The sequence below is a fragment of the Idiotropiscis lumnitzeri genome, chromosome 21 (assembly GCF_059441095.1).
Source record: "Idiotropiscis lumnitzeri isolate Australia: NSW breed Sydney's pygmy pipehorse chromosome 21, RoL_Ilum_1.0, whole genome shotgun sequence".
Lineage (NCBI taxonomy): Eukaryota > Metazoa > Chordata > Actinopteri > Syngnathiformes > Syngnathidae > Idiotropiscis > Idiotropiscis lumnitzeri.
The window spans coordinates 10,263,110-10,277,316 of NC_142411.1; the positions used below are offsets into that span (position 1 = coordinate 10,263,110).

The 14,207-nt window shown below is 38.5% G+C and overlaps 1 protein-coding gene across 1 annotated transcript in view; it reads left to right on the forward strand.

Annotated features, from left to right (window-relative positions):
* Positions 1 to 7,181: 7,181 nt before the first annotated feature.
* cd2ap (CD2-associated protein) overlaps positions 7,182 to 14,207 on the forward strand; it is a 34,756-nt gene continuing 27,730 nt past the window's right edge. The window contains exon 1 of the mRNA XM_088286349.1: positions 7,182 to 7,504. Coding sequence (XP_088142475.1) covers positions 7,501 to 7,504 — 4 coding nt within the window. The 5' untranslated portion in view covers positions 7,182 to 7,500. The remainder of the gene's footprint in view (positions 7,505 to 14,207) is intronic.

Consider the following 14,207-nt stretch of genomic DNA (forward strand, 5'->3'; position numbering starts at 1 on the left):
TGATGGTGATGGAAGCGTCGCCATTTTGAGGATCTGGTGATGTGAAGTGGACCCTCCCCTCTAGTGGTTCGTATGGAACAGGATACAATGCGCCATGATTAAACCAGAGGATGGTCTTCTCAAACTGGTTCACAGACACAATACTCCAAAGGATCTGTGTGTGCTGTGGGGTGTCCAGGGTGTGATTGTAGTGGCAGGCCAAGTTGACATTTGACCCAAGGGCGGCGTAGTAATGATCCTTGTCAGTGTTGATTTTCAGAGCGCAGGCTGGACCAATGCTGCAAAGCACTCCCAGCAGGACAAAAGGCCACATTATCGCCATGGATCGGCTGACAAATCTAAACACAAACACACTGATATCAGCTATTTGTCTTTTATTAATACAATTGTAGAAATTATCAATCTGCAATGATTTCTGTATCAAATGAACACACTTAGGATCAAAACTTGTCTTTTGCTTTACAAGTGTAAAAAAAGTGGAATACATTGCACTATCTCACTCATGTGGAATATACAGAACAATACTATTTGTCACCATCCCTTACCTAGTCAGCTTATTCAATGAAGGAAGGAAGGTGGACTCAAGAGCAGCACAGTCTGTATCCAGTGTCTTCTTTGCTGTTGGCGTTTGTCTGGAATGGCAGCAAAACATGCCAAGCAGCACTATAACCAGATGGAAGAGATGAAGGCATTAAAGGGCAAGATCATGGTTTCAAAGGTTTCAAAAACAAAAAGAAGCATATTTGATCTTTTTGATGTCTTACTATCTGTTGGCAGCTGACAAACGCAACAGAAAAGCCAAAATGGCACCAAATATGCAAAATCTTTTCAGGATGTGCATTATTAGTTCAAACAACTTCATGGTTCTTTCACTGTTTCCCTCCTTCTCTCCTTTAGCCTGCCCTTTCTTTTCCACTCAGTCTCACCCATTTTGCACACAAACCCAAAATCTCTGTTATGATCCAGTCTGTGGCCTTTTTTCTAAAATGCTGTCATCTAAATCTAGCACCCCGCTGTTTTTTTATTAGTATTTTTACAAAAGGGGCATGTAATTGACTGGGGAATTTGATCCAGTGGCCACTGCCAATTTTAAAGCTTCTAGAGCAGAGTCTTCAATCCTGTCCCTCGAGGGCCGGTGTCTTGGATGTTTTCCCTCTCTCACTGCTACAACACACCTGATTTAAACAATCAGATAATCAGCAAGGTTCTCAAAACTGGATAACAACCGTGATCATTTGAACTATGTGTGTTGCATTTGGCGAAAATGGAAAACATCTTGAAGACCCCTTTCCTGTGCCTCATATTAAGGGCTCATACTTGTTTCTTCATGGCCTGTCTCATAGGTAGAGGACACCATGGGGGGTTGTGTGACATCCCCACAAATGTGAAAGCATTTGCGCTATCCGGTCCTGTTGGCGAGGGTGGCCACGCTCACCACAACAGGTGTTCGCACAGAACTTTATCTGGGGAAAAGAATTTGCAATGTAACCAAATATGTGTGATACTTTTTGTATTTATCCAATCAGCCACCAACTGAGTCGCTATCTTGTCACGTCTTTTCTTTTGTATCAAACCCATTCGTTTGTCTGACGTATGCACTTCCATTTAAGGACCTACAAATCATTCGCTACCCTTCTCGCCCAATCACTGACGAGTTGGTGTTGCGTTCATGTGTCGGGTAGCCACACGCAAAGTGCATATTCTCACGTACCAGGAGGCTCTCCCGCAGTTTATGCCATTTTCATTTTCACCACACGGTGGTGCTACAACAAGTTTTGGGCGTTGCCCGCCACCATTGCCAATCTATGGCTTCCAGGCACAATTAACCTCTATTTTTTTTATATAGTTTTACATCTCAAATCAAAAACCTTGCTTCTAATCAAACCAAAATGACTTTAAATTGGTCCGCTCTTGCTGCAAATAAAACAATTTAACTGCAATACTTTTGATACAAACATTCGGAGGACCACACCCAATCTGGCCGAGATTAAACCTTGGTTTTCAATTTAACTCTCTCTCTCTCTCTCTCTCTCTATATATATATATATATATATATATATATATATGCATTTGTATTTATTTGGTCCTCCTGTTCTTTCTCATTCCAAAAAAGTCTGAGTCAAGGTACCAAGGCTGCCAGGAGAGAGAGGCTCTTCGGCATCATCATTGAAAAAAGTATCCACAGTTGAATTCCTACACCCCAGTTTAGTTTAGTTTAGTTTATTGCTTTAAAGAAAATCCCCTTGAGATGCATCATCTCATTTTCTAGGGGGTCCTTGCAACCCATACAAAAACATACAAACTATAAATTCAAAATTAATCCACAACACAATACAAAACATTTAAACACAAAACACATACCAAGCACACTCACACCCAATCACTCACACTTGTAATATTTATTGGTGAGATTGTGTCCAAATTAAATATTGATACATTAAGCTTGCCCTTGCATATTTAAGACAACAAATAGAAGAAGCAAATATTATGTTAGAGTAAAAGCAGCAGCGCTGGGTCATACCTTGGTCTTGCGCGGGATCAGGAAGTCAGATGACCCCCACTTCATGAGGTGGTGGTTTATAAATCAGTGCCAGCTCCTCCTTCCCAGGAAGAGATGCATATTCTCATATCTACGTGTATTGATGTGATTGCCTTCTTCAGTGCAGGACAATGACAAGACAATGTGGTGACCTGGGGGAGATTTTATACGCTGCATTTTTTGAGACTTACTACGGTATACTTCTTTGTCATGTCTTTGTCGTAGTTGCTTGTTACTCCAGTACTAGTGGAGATTATACTCGCGGCATCAAATTCCTTCAGTGGTTTACAAACTTGGCCATTGAAGATTATTCTGATTTTGAATTTAAAAGATAGCATCCATTCATCCATTATCCGGATTCTCAAGTATCAACCCCCCTTCCTCTTTGAGCCTCAAAGCCCTGCCTTTACATATATTGGGCCCTGGCGGTCGCCCACATCGCCCAAAGCAAAAAAAAAAGAAAAAAACGGGCCTGATTTAGCATCATCAGTTTCACTGAAATAAGTGATGTATGTTCGTAAGATAATACTTCTTGCGCACACTTATATAATAAAGCTCCACTGTATGCTACTCTTGTAGATTTACGACTACGCCTTATTCTAGTACGGAAAAAAACAAGACAAAAAAAAAGAAGGGTGTTTCATGGGATCGCACAGGCCCTTATTTGAAACACACACTTAAATGAAGATCAAAATTGGCTAATCCTCTATTTTGGTTAAAATTTTTACGTCCGACTCCAGCGTTATGCCTCACTAGTCATGAACCTCTCCACAGGTCACTGCAGAAACACTCAGTTTCCATTGCATGTTTTTAATGGAATTCATAACCAAGGTTAACAAACCGTCTGTATCTTATATAATTACATATACATGGCATTACGGCATTTTTGTACATTATTTTGTGACATGGTGGTGTCATTTAAAACAAAAGGCCCAGGTCCTAAAAACACAGCACACCTATGCTTGCATGTATTTTATGTACAATTTGTTCTAAATGTCTTCACTGGGGCGGTATAGCTTTGACTGGTTCACACGTCTGCCTCACAATGCAGAGTTTGTGGGTTTGAATTGGGACACTCTGCTTCCTTGTCAAACATTTACAGTATGTAGAAAATATTGGATGAAATGGTGGAAAGAATAAAATTTGTTCAGCGTTGTTATTTCTGAAATGTTTGGGTTTGACACAACGTACTATGCTACGCAGTTTCAGTTTCTACCCACAAGGGGGGAACAAAGTCATCTTTCCATTAGGAAAGGTGTCAACTGCATTTTAGTCAGTGAATTACGTACTGTATTTTTGTGTAGGCAACGGTATGCAACATCAGTGATACTCTACATCTTTTCCCAATGAAGCTACCTCTAAAAAGTGGCGTCAACTGTCTTGGTATTACTTCTGCAATATTGCATTGTGTGGATTAAAGAGTTTCGTTTAAATGTAGTAGTTTTGTACCTAAATTATGCGAGAAAATTTTGTTTTTGTTGTTGGTTTATTTGGTTGAAACCCCGCTGTGCTAAACTTACAACTATATGATGTAGGAATAACTTAATTACACAAGAAAAATAAAAAGTTAAAACATGAGACAATATTAATGTGGACTTTTGTTTATTCTTCATGCATTGCCAATGTGCAACTAAACTTTGAAAACTTTTGAAACTTTGATTCAAGATATACAAAAACGACGTCACTGGTGACCAGAACCGGAAACAATTGCTTCATTGTTTTTAAAAACTTGATTGAAAGCATTTTCAGGGACTAGGGAGAAAGGGGATTGGGTTGTTTTCTTAATATAAACAACATACTTCTCTTGTTTTGCCGAATACAAAATCAAATCGATCATGTTTTAATCTGGTAATTTATCCAGTTTTATTGTGAAATGTAACAGGTGAAAACACATTGTGACAGGTGTCGTGCCAAAGTATTTACCCCCGAGAAAAATCTGTATCCCCTTTCGCGGGAGCGCGCACGCATTCACTGAAGGCGGTGCGAGGTTACTACGTTTGTTTTCATTGAAAGGCACGAAGAATGTAATTTTTTTTGTTTTTGATTTGCTGTAATTGAAACTAGGTTTTGCATAAAAGTGGTAGTATCCGTCGGTGTGGTTTTCAGCCCAACATTCGCTTCAATTTAACACGTAAATAGAGCGTTTGATTCCGCTGAAATTGGGGGGGAAATTACCCACATTTGCATTTGTTGGACAAAATAAATTTCGCAATCAATGAAGCTACAAAAAGTGAATTTCAGTGATCAAAACGCGATGAAAAGGGGAAAGAATTAGTGAAGTGGGCTATCGTGTTTACAGCGAGATCAAATTAAGTGGCAAAATACAGATAGGTGGTATCCTATAGGGAACACGTAGTTGTATTCCAATTGACTGATTTGTTTATTTTTTTTATAACCACTGATACCCGCGTCAAGAGTAGCAAAAGAATAAAAAAGATAAAGTCACTCGCGTTCTGCGTCGGACTCGAGGTGCATTCAATGACCACCTACGCAGTAGGAAAGTTACTCGGGATACTGATTCTGGCAGCACCTGCTGCAATAAGTACCCCCCCCTCTAATCACAAAAATATTAACCCCAGCCATCAGGTGATTTATGTTGTGTACTTATTGGATCATCTTGAGTATGTGTGGCAAATTTGAACAGGATCTCTCTTTTCTAAGCAAAGTTACTGGGGGGATACAGATTCTGGCAGCACCTGCCACAATAAGTACCCCCCTCTAATCACAAAAATATTAACCCCAGCCATCAGGTGACTTATTCTGTGTACTTATTGGATCATTTTGAGTAAGTGTGGCAAATTTGAGCAGGATCCCTTCTTCCTAGGCAAAGTTACTGGGCGGATACTGATTCTGGCAGCACCTGCCACAATAAGTACCCCCCCTCTCTCTAATTACAAAAATATTAACCCAAACCATCAGGTGACTTATTCTGTGTATTTCTAGGATCCTTTTGAGGAAGTGTGGTAAATTTGGCCAGGATCCCTTTTTCCACATCAGGTAACATCACCCCCAATATATTGCACTATTTCGCTCATGTGGAATACACAGAACAATAGAACCGAATCTATTTGACTGCCGTAAATAAAGCCAGGATTCCTTGCCTACTCATTTTTTCCAATGAAGGAAAGAAGACGGACTCCAGGAGCAGCACAGTCAGTTCACAGTGTCTTCTTTGTTGGTGGCGTTTGCTTAGAATCACAGTGAAATATGCACTATAATAAGGTGGAAGAGATAAAGACATTAAAGATCATGATCTTTATCAAGGCCTCAAAAACAAAAAGAAGCATCTTTGAACTTGTTGACGTCTAACTATAGGTTGACAGCTGACAAAGGTAGCAGAAAAGCCAAAATGGCATCAAATATACAAAACCTTTTCAGGATGTGCTTTTTTCTGAATACAGTAGTTTTTTTTGCATGTTAGTTTATTTTTCAGTATTAAGGTTATATGAATATTTAACGTTTTTCATAATTGATGAAGGGGGCACCATATAAAATCTCGTCGCGTGCAAGTTAATGTAGAACCCTGTGGGCCTCCATTTAAGGTGTAGTGTGTAAAATTTAGTGCCTTCTGATGATGAACAAATAAAGTGCAACAACCTAAGTTCAAAGCACGTGCATTTTGAAGCACATACACGATGATGCCTCAGAGATACCACATTTTGCAAGTCTACCACAAATTTCTTCAGCAGAGATGCAAGCAAAATGTCATCACAAATGACTTCTATTATTGCCTCAAGTGATGAAGTAAGTGCACAGCATTTCTTACACATGCTGTAGTCTTTGATCCGGAAAATTTGTGATCGGGTGATTTTGTTCTTCGGGTCTACGTAGGAAAAAGATGTCACTGAGACATGTCAGCGTCACGAGACACCACAACTGTAATATAATTTTTATTACTGGACCTATGATTATATATATTTAAAAAATGTGTGTTGATGTGATACGTCATATTTTTTTGCATATTATTAAAATTAATATTGTTTTGTTTTTAAATTATTGAACTTTGAAAAATCAAAACATTCTACACAATGTCCCCTAAGGTATGATTATAAAGAGGGGTGTGCATGGAGTTATTATTAAATAAATATATATACCATGAAATGTTGAATTAAAATTGCCATTAATTAATTTCTTATTCACTCATTCATTAAATATGGAATTAAATAAATCCGATAAATAAGAAAATGCACCATTAAATAATTAAATAAAAGTGTCATCAATGTTTCAAATATTAATTAAATATGGAATTAAATACATCAACGTGTCATTAATTAATTAAATTACCAACAATGATTTTATATATAAAAAATCGAATTATTTCTATATTCAATTATATATATATATATATATATATATATATATTTTTTTTTTAATTATATATTATATATTCAATTCAAGTGCATGTCGCAATAAAATGTTTTTTACTTTGTTTAAGCCTTATTATATCCAGGTATAATTGACTGTATTATTATTTTATTTTTTTTATTATTATTTATTTTGTAATTTTAACGTAGGTTTAAGTTAAATCCGTTTGACGGATACCTGGCATTACAGACGTGCTGAGTAATGACCAATTAAGAGGAGCACACGGATCAAAATTCTCTCGCGGGACTTTCCCCCCGGCTTTGAATCATCGTGCTGTTGTTTTTTCTATTTTTGGTGGCAGCGATCAGCCGCTAGCAAGTTGCAACCCGATGGAGGCAAGTCCAAGAAAGGTGGAGACTCCTGCTCAACTTCCTGCACAATACTCTTGAAGCACCGCCAGGAGAGAAGAAGGGTGGCTGCTCCTCGGGCAAGGGCGAATGGATATACGGCTCTATTTTTTCCCCTCTAATTACAACCACGTCGTAGTTAACTGTTTATACGCCCATCTACCTGGCTTGTAGCTCGCTAGTTAGCCGCGAGCCTGCTGAGTAAGCGATTGGCAACGTTTGATAGCCAAGGCGGTGCGAAAGACAGGAATGGGTGAGTTTTCCATGATGTGGCGCTTGTGTTATTTTCGTGTATGTGTGTTTTAAAATGCCAAACGTTGCTTGTGGCCACACAAGTAAAGCCCCGTAAAGCATTCAAGCCTCATGTCGATGTCTTAAGTCACGCTGTGAGCGTTTGACGAACGCTGTTTAAAGTAAGCAATCCACTTAGGTTAGCTTAGCCTGGGTAAATAGCAAGCTAGCGAAGTCAACCGAATAAACGCCTCCTCCTTGTGTGCAATTCTCGCTATGTTGACGTAACAATCGAAAAACACACTCGACGAACAAAACACACTTTTTTTCCCATGTCAGAACAATTCATGTGAAGTTGGCTGAATTTGTGATTCGAACTAAGTCAACAGTCAGAAAACTTCATTTAGTTGAAGTTAACGTCCAGATTTTAACTGACGTTACACTCCCCGAAGTTTTCATTTTAGGTTTTGAATTGAATTTAGCACCTACTCTTATCAGACAGTTTATTTTATAGTGACCATCTACAAGTGATTTATTGAGACCTTTCGTGAGTGAATAGCATTGTTCATCTTATTATTATTATGTTTCACATGTAGTTATGATTTTACAAAGTGGGAGTGAATGATCATTATTCTTACAGATTTTGCACCGAGTTTATATCTATCTATCGATCTATCTATGAATATGGATATAGGCATGTCTGATCACATCAGAATATTCAAGTATACATACATTTAAATTGCTTTTAGTTTAAATTGTTGCCATTTATCCTGATGTCTAATCAATTTCTCAAATTATTAGATTGGTTTGGTGGCAGGTTAGGTTTTATGGGTTGCGTTGCACCTAACATGACCACTCATATTGTAAGCGTTTTTCAGTGAATTATGCTACCTTCCTACCGCATCTCTTGAGGTGGGGATGTGTGTTTTGAAGATGTGCATGTGGTTGTGTGCAGTTCAGTAACTTTGCTATGTTGCAAAACAGGTTCAAAACCTGACATGGTTGGCGAAAGGTATTTTCAAGAGATTATTGGTCTTTGTGTGTCTTCTAGTATAACTTGTATTAAAATAATGTACAATAGAATATGTAAAAGACAGTGCTAAGAAAAATCGAATTAAAGCGTACTTCGCAAGTGCACTGAATAAAAACAAAACTGTCTTGGTTTGGCAATTTTTAAAAATTGTTATCTTTCAACCTTCTCTAAAATTAATTAAAATTACTTGTTCAAAACTAATAACAAAGATGTAAATTGCACTGTAGTATAGCCGCTATGTTGGTGAAAATACTAGTTTCAAAGCAAAATAGTAATTAATTTTTTGGGGAGAATTTCCAATTTAGGTCTATTGGAGACATATTTTTTTAGATTCACACACGTCTAATTCACACAAAAGTCTTGAGCAGCCAATTTGTTTTCTTTTCAGGAGGTTTATCCTATATGACCGAGTTTATATTTCCATCTGCAACAACGGACATGCAATATTTTAAAACGATATCCCCTACAACTGACTCGGCATGCATATTATTCCAGTGTCTTCCGTTGCTTTGAAAGGATGTGTCATCGTGGATTGCATTTGACATTGTTGTTTGACAAAAATTATTTTTTAAAAAATCCTTGGATTAAGCACACCTTTTGATCATTGTTTAGAAGCTAGTGTTCATGCACAGCCCACTCCCTAGTTTCCCCCAGTGAGAGTCTAGATACTGTACTTCTCCCTGAGGTATGCTTTTTCTCAGTTGGCAAATGGTTGTGGGTATTTTCAGCTATGTTTGAACATGTCTGTGTGTGACTCTGTAGTTCTCTCTCTCTCGCTCTCTCGCTCTCTTTCTCTTTCACTTTTTGTATGTCTCTCAGAGCTCTTGGTGGCTGCATACTACTTTGATTCTACTAATGAGTTATTGACAGTCAATAAAGTTCCGATTTGAGGATGGAAATTTGTTAGTGGTTTAATTCTATTTTCAATAGCACAGATGAACCTTAGAAAATATATGAACAAACAAACTTAAAATATGAGCTACATCCACTTTGAGGGTGCAGGTCGAACTCATGTGATTTTGGGCATGAAAAATAATTTTATATTTTAAATCAAATATGGAATAAAATGAATAAAGGATAAGTTCAAGTGAAATAAAACACATATCCAGTGGCTAGATAAATACAATTCAAAATATCTGTTAGTACAACCACTTTTGAAAGAATGCAGTAAAGTGTAAAAATAAAGTAAATACAACACAGGGCTTCAAGTAACGTTCCTGTATGCCTACCATTTAACCAGTAAAATTGCTATATGACTTTTTTCAAAGGTAAAGTTGTACTTCCATCCAATAATTTAATTGAACAGTTTGGAGTTTTTGATATGCTATGTATTATCAGTGTTTTTCATTTCTGTGGTCAAGAGTCAATCATTTTCTTTTTTTAATCGACCAATCTTGGATGATGTTTTAGCTCTGAGGTGTGACAATAAACACATTTTCTTCCGATTAATATGGAGGTTAAAAGGAATATTGAACATTGTGCCAATCATTATATTTTTTTATTCATTTATTTTATGTATTGAGGTAGGGCAGCTCGATGATGAGAAAAAAATTATCAGGATTAATTTAGCAATAATTGAAATAATGATTATACAAATGATCAGTTTTTTTGGGGGTTGCAAAACCCCCAAAATGTATAAATGGAAACAATATCAAATTTATTTTATCCAAAAATGTATAAATGCAAACAATATCAAATTTATTTTCTCTTAAAAAAAGGTGCAAATATATAAATTCAAATATGGTTTCCTTCTATAAAAAAAACAAAACAAAAAAACTTGCACTTCTATAAAAAGTCCATTGGAGTTTCTTTTTCTTCGCTTCCTTACTGGTTCTATAAAATATTACAAAACAAATTTATTAGCAGGGACGTTTTCATTGGCAACATTTTGTGATACTGAAAAGTAAGTTATTATGTGATTTCCAACCCTTGTATATTGTGAGTCTTTAGTATTATCAATGAGTGCACAGAGGGTAAAATTATGGTGAGAGCAGAATACTAGTGTTTTAAAAAATGTGCAGTCATTAAAATGTCATGGTTTCCCCTACCATACCAGTAACCCGTAGCTCTTCTCAACTTAAGCTGTGAGGTTTGTGAAATCCACATCCTGACACACTGCAACGTATGAAAACAAATGCGAGCCGGAGACTTCCGGCTTTGATACAGATAAGCAGCTGTGCGTGTTTCTGTGTCTTGCTTGGGTGATCTCGCGCATCACCTTGCACGTTAGTGACATCTCGAAATAGGAACAAATGTGATTGCTAGTTTCCATGTTAATCATTATGTGTAAGTGGGAAGGATAAGGGAGCACAGGATTGACTCACATGTGTGGCGCTGAACATGTCCCCTGCGCTTTTCCGTCCTCCTGCATTGAAAAATGGCTCATTCTTATTAAATCACATTCAATTCACGACTACACATCAACAAAGAGTTATTTGATTAAATGTAATGTAACACGGTGACATGGAAAGGGAAAGAAAACTCTTTGCGTTCCCTCACATAAAACTGCTTTCCCTCGCGAGGGGGTGCAAAATTTTTGCAAGGGAACATAAAGACTGAGGAAACGCAAAGATTTGGAGGTTTTACTCCTCCGCAAAAACAAAAAGAAATCTGTCATGTGGGCAGCCGTATGTTCCGCTTGCACAGATGTACACAGATCTTCCAATCACACAGCGGTCACCAACATTTCTGATTAACGTACGTATGACACGTTAGGTCTGGGCGATAAACCGAAATTTATTACAAAACCGACATCATTTTGTCCATGTCGGTAAATTCGGTGTTAAAAACACAAAGATGAGTCTTTTCTGTTTGCTGCTATCTTCATGCACCTTTAAGATGACTACAGCGCTTGTAGTCACATGATTCCACCCATCTGAACAAGAAAGAAAACTTACGCCGCGGTCGTGGCTGGCGATTCAAATCAAGAAGTGGCTGACACGGCTGAAGACGAAGTAACGTTAGTTGAATTTGGTCCTGTTGCGCTTGTCCCGAATTTTTTTTTTACATTTATCGTCATCGAGGTAAAATTACTCAATTTATCGTGATATTGATTTAAGGTCGTATCACCCAGCCCTTTGACACGTACAGTGTTTATTGTACTCTTCAAAAAAACCATGGAAACAAAGTTTTTTCAGGTGTGCAGCATACACACGTTTCTTACAATAACAATTCTCACATAAGTTGCCTTAACGTTATGAACATGGACAAATTTCTCTGTTCGTCATCAAATTGTTTTTTTGTGTCCAAAAACACAAAAAGAAAATGGACAAAAAAGAAAAACATTGTTGTTATTTCGGAAGGCGTCTTTTTTAATGGAGCTCTTTGTCCTTCTACCCTCCTCGTTGAAAGTTAAAGCCCAATATAAACTTGCTATTTCTTTATAATGGTGTATATTTTCCCCTTATTTTATGATGCATTCTATTTTTTTTCAACCACACACTGATTAAAACTTTTAGATTAAATTTTGATGTATTTTTTTTGTCATGACAACCATTCAAAGGTAATTTGAGCGCCAGCGCATCTGAGAAGTTGTGAAGCGTAACAGTATTGGTATTTTACTTTAATTTAAACAAAGCTTAAAGTGGTCAGTTATGGTGATAGTAACAATTCTGACACACAGACACTGCATTTGTGACATGCAACAACTTTAGCAGGCGTCTGCATCATCTGACGACATTGAGGACCCATCATCTCGTTATACAGACTTACACAAACTTCAATTTGAATGGTCTAACAATGGCGCTTATTCGCCATCAGGAGAATTGAAGCCTCGGGCGGCCATCTTACTTTGCTTCTCGCTAAGGACACCTAACTTGAATGTGCTACATGCTCATTTTATTGATAAGAATGTGTTTTATATACAGTGAAACCCCGCTACTTCGCGGTTCACCTTTCGCGGGTTCAGTGCTTCGCGGGTCTAAAAAATATTCAAAAATTAAAAACTTTTTTGCCCGGGCACGATCGGGGCTCTCCATTCGCTCCGCTCCGCGGGGGCATTGTAGTTTCGCCGAGCGGCACGACGGGGCGCTGGAGCGGTTAGACGGCCGGCGTGCGCCGAAGAAGAGCGTGGGCGAAGAGGAGAGTGGACGAAGAAGAGCACGTTCCCCCGGACACGATCGGGGGCGACGTTTCGCGCGGTTCGGACCGTACCAGAGCTCCGGCCGGCGTGCGTGGCAGTTAAGCCGTAGAGGAGCACCTTCCCCGGGCACGGGCGGTGTCAAGCGGCCCCTAAGTTTAACCGAATGGAAGCTCCGGAGGTGGAGGGCGGGCGTGCGTCACAGTTAAGCCGTAGAGTAGCACCTTCCGCCCGGGCACGAGCGGGGTGACATTTCGCTCCGTTCGGGATCGTACGAGAGCTCCGGAGGAGGCCGGCCGGCGTGCGTGGCAATTACGCCGAAGAGGAGCACATTCCGCCCGGGGCACGAGCGGGGCGAAATGAAACCGAACGGAGACACGATTCGGAGGAGCAGGTCCAGCGTGCGTGACAATTAAGCCGAAGAGGAGCACCTTCCGCCCGGGGCACGAGCGGGTCGCGAGGCTGTCAGTTATGAATGAATAAATGAATAAATAAATAAATGAAGAATGCCACCTTTCATTTCACACGGCACTTCGGACAACGTACCAGCAGGTAAAAGTCGAAGTAATTAAATAAATACAAAAAGAAGTAATTGAATAAATACAAAAATAATGGCTGGGGAATAAAAGACTAATAAGTTTTAATAATAATTTGTTTTTTTTTGTTCTAACATGAATTTCACTCTCGCTCTCTCTACCCGTGTATATATATAAATATATATATATATATATATATATATATACCTATATATAAAAAAATATACAATATATATATATATATATATATTGTATATTTTTTTTAAGCATTTTTGAAGGTGAGCCGCTACTTCGCGGATTTTCAGATTTCGCGGGTGGTCTCGGTCCCCATTAACCGCGATAACCGGGGGTTTACTGTATTCTATTACTAGACATTATATTCCTGAATGCTACACTAAGATTCGTCTGCGTTATTAGTGATGATTGTTCTTTGAGATGCTCTCATTATGCCGTACAGAGATCCTAGTGTAAGACACACACTGATAACAGTGTTTTCAGTGGAAAAATAAGTTGTCAGCAACAGTAACAATGTAAGATGGTGAGCTTCTGGCTTCATCTGCGAGATGCCTGTTGATTGACCATTCATATATCAGTTCATGTCTCATTACGCCAGAACATGTCTACCTCCTCCCTCCTCTGTGAAATTTCTGTCTTCTGTCAATATTGTCGGAATGCCCACCTCTCTTGGTTTCCCTAACGAGAAGTCTCACCTTGCCACGTTTCCACTAATTCAGTTCACCATTACACTCTTCAAGTCTGAGTAGTTTTTCATCTTATTTTCCGAGGATTATTGTTATGATGGACTATATTCATGGAGTGGTGTGTCGTATTTCTGTTTAAAAATCAGAAGGCATCGCACTGATGGTTTGAAGTGGTTTCACTTCAGAGAATTTCTATCAATTCTCAGTGTTTTGGGGTATTTTTTAAGCATCGTTTGTTATATGTATAGTTGCCGGTATTCGTCATTACATCAAAGACGATGTGCCAGTACAGTACATTGAGCTGTCACTGCTGTGTGCCTGCCCAGATGTACAGGTTCTTCGCAGTGTAACTACTCTGATTTTTTTTTCTGCCATGT